The sequence below is a fragment of the Piliocolobus tephrosceles genome, chromosome 4, assembly GCF_002776525.5.
Source record: "Piliocolobus tephrosceles isolate RC106 chromosome 4, ASM277652v3, whole genome shotgun sequence".
Classification (NCBI taxonomy): Eukaryota; Metazoa; Chordata; class Mammalia; order Primates; family Cercopithecidae; genus Piliocolobus; species Piliocolobus tephrosceles.
The window spans coordinates 56,579,055-56,584,397 of record NC_045437.1 but is presented as its reverse complement, the minus strand read 5'-3'; the positions used below and the strand labels follow the sequence as shown (position 1 = coordinate 56,584,397).

The following is a 5,343-nucleotide window of genomic DNA, read 5'->3' as shown; positions in this document are numbered from 1 at the left end:
TTCCTTCCTTCCTTCCTTCCTTCCTTCCTTCCTTCCTTCCTTCCTTCCTTCCTTCCTTCCTTCCTTCCTTCTTCCTTTCCTTTCCTTTCCTTCCCTTTCCTTTCCTTTCCTTTCTTTCTCTTTCTTTCTTTCTCTCTCTCTCTCTCTCTCTTCTCTCTCTTTCTCTCTTTCTTTCTTTTTTCTTTTTTCTTTTTTTTAGACGGAGTTTTGCTATTGCTGCCCAGGCTAGAGTGCAGTGGCACAATCTCGGCTCACTGCGGCCTCCACCTCCTGAGTAGCTGGGATTACAGGCATACGCCACCTATGGCCCCCTAATTTTTTGTATTTTTTTAGTAGAGACAGGGTTTCATTGTATCATGTGGGCCAGGCCGGTCTCAAACTCCTAACCTCAGGTGATCCACCCGCCTTGGCCTCCCAAAGGTGCAGGGATTACAGGCGTGAGCCACCTGGCCTTTTATGGGTATTTCTTGATTATATGCTAAACAAAGGATGGATTGTTCATGAGATTTTGGGGGAAGGGGTAGTCAATTCTTGGAACTGTGGGTTCCTCCCCCTCTCCCCTCTTTTTTTTTTTTTTTGTTTTGTTTTGTTTTAAAAAACGGAGTTTTGCTCATGTTACCCAGGCTGGAGTGCAGTGACATGATCTAGGCTCAAGGCAACCTCCGCCTCCTGGGTTCAAGCAATTCTCCTGCTTCAGTCTCCCAAGTAGCTGGGATTACAGGCATGCTCCACCACACCCAGCTAATTTTGTATTTTTAGTAGAGACAGGGTTTCTCCGTGTTGGTCAGGCTGGTCTCGAACTCCTGACCTCAGTTGATCTGCCCGCTTCAGCCTCCCAAAGTGCTGGGATTACAGGCGTGAGCCACGGCACCCAGCCAGTACCTCCCCTTTTTAGACTATATAGGGTAACTTCTGGACATTGCCATGGCATTTGTAAACTGTTATGGTGCTGGTGGGATTGTCTTTTAGCATGCTAATGCATTATAATTAGCATGTAATGAGGAGTGAAGATGACCACAGGTCACTTTTGTGGCCATTGTGGTTTTGGGAAGTTTTAGTCAGCTTCTTTACCACAACCTGTCTTATCAGCTAGGTCTTTATGTCTCGTTTCTTGTGCTGAACTCCTATCTCATCCTGTGGCTTAGAATGTCTAACGTCCTGGGAATGCAGCCCAGTAGGTCTCTGCCTTATTTTCTCCAGCCCCTATTCAAGATGGAGTTGCAGGCCAGGCGCTGTGGCTCACGCCTGTAATCCCAGCACTTTGGGAGGCCTAGGCGGGCAGATCATGAGGTCAGGAGATCGAGACCATCCTGGCTAACACGGTGAAACCCCATCTCTAATAAAAATAAAAACAAATTTGTCGTCTATGGTGGTGAGCGCCTGTAGTCCCAGCTACTCCTGAGGCAGGGGAATGGCGTGAACCCAGGAGGCAGAGCTTGCAGTGAGCCGAGATTGCGCCACTGCACTCCAGCCTGGGCAACAGAGAGAGAGAGAGAGACTCCATCTCAAAAAAAAAAAAAAAGAAAAGAAAAAAGATGGAGTTGCACTGGTTCAAAGGCCTCTGACAAAATAACTTTACAGTAAGTAGTTTTTGAAAAATTATAATTGGGCATATAGGCTTAAAAAGTGAATAATGACATGCCGCATAACTTAAGGAAAATGAAAGATTTTGCTTCACTAAATTCTTGCTGGGTGAAATTTCTTATTAATGTAGTGAAATATAATGGAAAACTTTGTTTCAAGGGATAGAAATCTCGAAGAACAAGAAATTTGTAAGTAGCCCCACAGAAACTAAAATCTTGAACCACTTTAGAAGACTACTTCATGGGTTGAAGCATGTCAAAAGGCTATCATTACCAACAGAGGGAACTGATACGCACTTCAACTAGAACCATTCTGTCTTAGAGTAATAATTTTAAAATTAAGTAATACTGAGCCACTTGCTTATTAAAATCCGATATGTGGACTTTTGAAGTGAATCTGGCTATTAACACTTCATTTATCTGGTGTTACCCCAGAGTCAGGAATTCTGGGTAATTATCTCTTGCTAATAACTGAAGCCTCTGGACGTTCCTAATTTTATCTTACCCATTTCAATGGAAATATTTCTTGAATGATCACATACTTTCTTAGAAGGCAAGAGCATATGGAAGTAATGGAAAGAGAACAAAACCAGGAATTTTCCAATGTGTATTCTAGTTCTGATGAAGTTATTAACTTGAGAAAAACTAACCTTGAATGTCATTCAGAGCTTGGAGACGTCAGCTTTTATCTCAAAAGTGAACACAGGCCTAGCTGCTTAGAAATTGTATTATTAGACAGTTATATAAGCTAATACATAAGATGAGATGTCAGTTGTAGAGCGGTTTGTCCTTATACCAAATGGCCACAGAGGGGTATACTTTTCTAATTGCTGAGTCCATTTTTTAGAATAATCTTCTTAATTTGGAATAATTTTAGGTTTACAGAAAAGTAACAAAAATAGTACAAAGAGTTCTCATGTGCCTGTCACCCAGTTTCTCCTAATGTTAACATTATATGTTACATTTTTCTTTCTTTCTTCTTCCTTTTTTTTTTTTTTTGAGACAGAATCTCGCTCTGTCGCCCAGGCTGGAGTGCAATGGCGCGATCTCAGCTCACTGCAACCTCCGCATCCCGGATTCAGGCGATTCTTCTGCCTCAGCCTCCCAAGTAGCTGGGACTACAGGCATGCACCACCACGCCAGGCTAATTTTTGTATTTTTAGTAGAGACGGGGTTTCACCATATTGGCAGGCTGTTCTCAAACTCCTGACCTTATGATCTGGCCACCTCAGCCTCCTAAAGTGCTGGGATTACAGGCATGAGCCACCGGGCCCAGCCCTACATTTTTCAAATATACATGATACATTTATCAAAACTAAGAAACCAACATCGGTGCATTATTATTAACTAAACTCCAGACTTTTATTTAGATTTTACCAGTTTTTCTGGTAACACTCTTAGTTCCAGGATTCAATCTGGTATATCACACATTGCACTTAGCCTGGGTCCAGCTGTGTTTTATGTATATGTATGTATGTGCATGCCACAGGGTAGAAGCAGCCGAAATATTTTCCTTTGTCATTGTTATCTTTAGGGAGTAGACTTATGGGTTATTTTTCATGAAATTATACTTCTTTTGTTTTCCAAATATCACAGTGGGAGACGAAGAGTCCCTTTTTTTTCAGCCAGAAGCATATACAGGAATTTAAATAGTATTGCAATCCAGGGTAAGGCAAACACTGTCTCCTCTCTGGATCCTGAGGGCATCACTGGGTTGCCACAGTGGCCTACCCTATCTTCCTAAGGAGAATGCTGGACAATTGTATTTAAATGTTCTTCAGCATGTTCTGTTTCTTTTAGAATGCTTTCTACTAGGTTTTGATGCTTTAAATGAGTGAGTCCCCCAGCTCTTCAGAAATGGCTAATCAGAAAACATGTTCAGGGGGCCCTAGGCAACTGAAGTTAGACTAATTGAATGAAATTTTCTTTGACAGATTTTTCCACTATGAGACTATTACAGAATCTGTGTAAGAAGAGAGGCAGAAGCAATTTTGTTACTGTAGAAGAGATTACAAAGAACTTCTGTAAATTGCAGGTAGGAGAGACTTGTTTTGCTTTTTTGACAGTCTTGCTCCTCTCTGTATCCCACAGCTGGCCCTGAAGGACCCTGTTCATATGGTGTCTCTGCAGCAGTTCATCTACGAGAAGCTCAAGGCACAGCAGGAGATGCTAGGAGAACAAGGTTTCCAGTCCCTCATGGAAACAGTGGACACGGAGATTGTCACCCAGCTACAGGAATTTTTGCAAGGATTCTAAGAGCACATGACATGTGACTGCCTCGCCTTTCAGAAACAAGCTGAGTAACCTAGCCTGCCGGTTGTATGTGAGAGCCTGCTGAGATGAAGAAATCACTTCATGAAAATAAGCAAAGACCACACATTTTTTTTTACTACAAAATGTAAAGGATAAATGTAAATCCTGCATAACTAAAATCACAAAACTATTCCTCAAAAGAATTTAATTTTATATTTATGAGGGGGCCCTTTACTAAAAAGTACATGTAAAAGTACATTTGATGACAATAGCTGCTTAGTTTCCTGTTAAGAGAAGAAACTTTATCTTTTAATTATGTGCTCTTAACATTTGAAGATAAGAGTTAATGCCCGAGATGTTTTTCTGCAACCAAAATTCATTAAATTTGGCTGCCTTATCCTTTTTTTAAGCTAATGAAACTACAGGTTTGAAAACTGACAAAGCTGTTCAGATGATGCTATTAAAGAAATGTGTGTACTAAGCAAAAATGTATAATAGTGACAAATACACATTACCAAGCTTATCTTGCAAGGGAGTTATTTTCATCTAACATAGAAGGTGTGTTTCATCAGACAAATGCTTTTATTTTCATTCTAATAATTTGATACAGAAATTAGTAAAGGCATTTTTTTCTTTTTTTTTTTTTTTTCCCAGTAAATACATTGAGTCTACAAATGTACATTTGTAAGGCCTGTAAAAGTGAACGTGTGGTACTGCAGTGCCACATGGGAGACCTCTAGTTATGGTTTGGTCCTAGTTCCTTTGTTACTCCTGTGAGCACCAAGACGAACTGGGCGACTCCCAGTCCCACCTGTGCTGTGACAGTCCCACGTGGCTATGACAGACTGTTCAGTACTTACCCTTCTCAGGTTCCTCAGTGCAGGGGTGCATCAAGGCCTCAATAATAGGGGTATACCTGGGAGGATCCAGCAGTAATCCCCAGGGTACTAGGATTACTAGTATTCTGATGGAACCAGTCTTCCTTCCTTATTCCTCCAACATGCAGTACATAAAAAGGGGAAAAGGAGAAAAAAAAAAAAGCCTTACTTTGTTTTACTTGCCATTTATTGTAAGGAAACTTTAAAGCATTTTTTAGGAAATACTCAAAAGCAAGGTTGGAAAATGTTTTATCTTTCTATAGAAAGTTGGGTACAGTATGTAACTGCGGGAAACCCACTGCCCCTTTGTAAGCTGTGGAACCCAAAATGTATAGGGATATTTGATGTTTTCAGAAAGAAGAAGAAAATATGGTCCAAATTAAATTTTCCAAAGATACCTCACCTTGGACTGATTTGTCTGACTGCTTTTCTTGCTCCCCCCAAAAAATGAGTTCTTAAAAATTGCCCAGTGACTTACACAGGGAGTTTTCTTTTATATTCTAGCTTGGATTCTGTGCTAGTAGGTATCAGTACTGCAGGTAGCAAATCCTAGTTACCCTTTAAATTTATCTTCATTTAAAGACAAAAAGCTCCTTTCAAGTGATATTTCGTTATTCGTTACTAAGTCC

General features: G+C 40.6%; 1 protein-coding gene across 2 annotated transcripts in view; it reads left to right on the top strand.

Annotated features, from left to right (window-relative positions):
• IPO11 (importin 11) overlaps positions 1 to 5,123 on the top strand; it is a 226,822-nt gene extending 221,699 nt beyond the window's left edge. For both annotated transcript variants that reach the window (XM_026455698.1, XM_026455705.1), the window contains one exon: positions 3,675 to 5,123. In XM_026455698.1, coding sequence (XP_026311483.1) covers positions 3,675 to 3,839 — 165 coding nt within the window. In that variant the 3' untranslated portion in view covers positions 3,840 to 5,123. The remainder of the gene's footprint in view (positions 1 to 3,674) is intronic.
• The last annotated feature ends 220 nt before the right edge of the window (positions 5,124 to 5,343 follow it).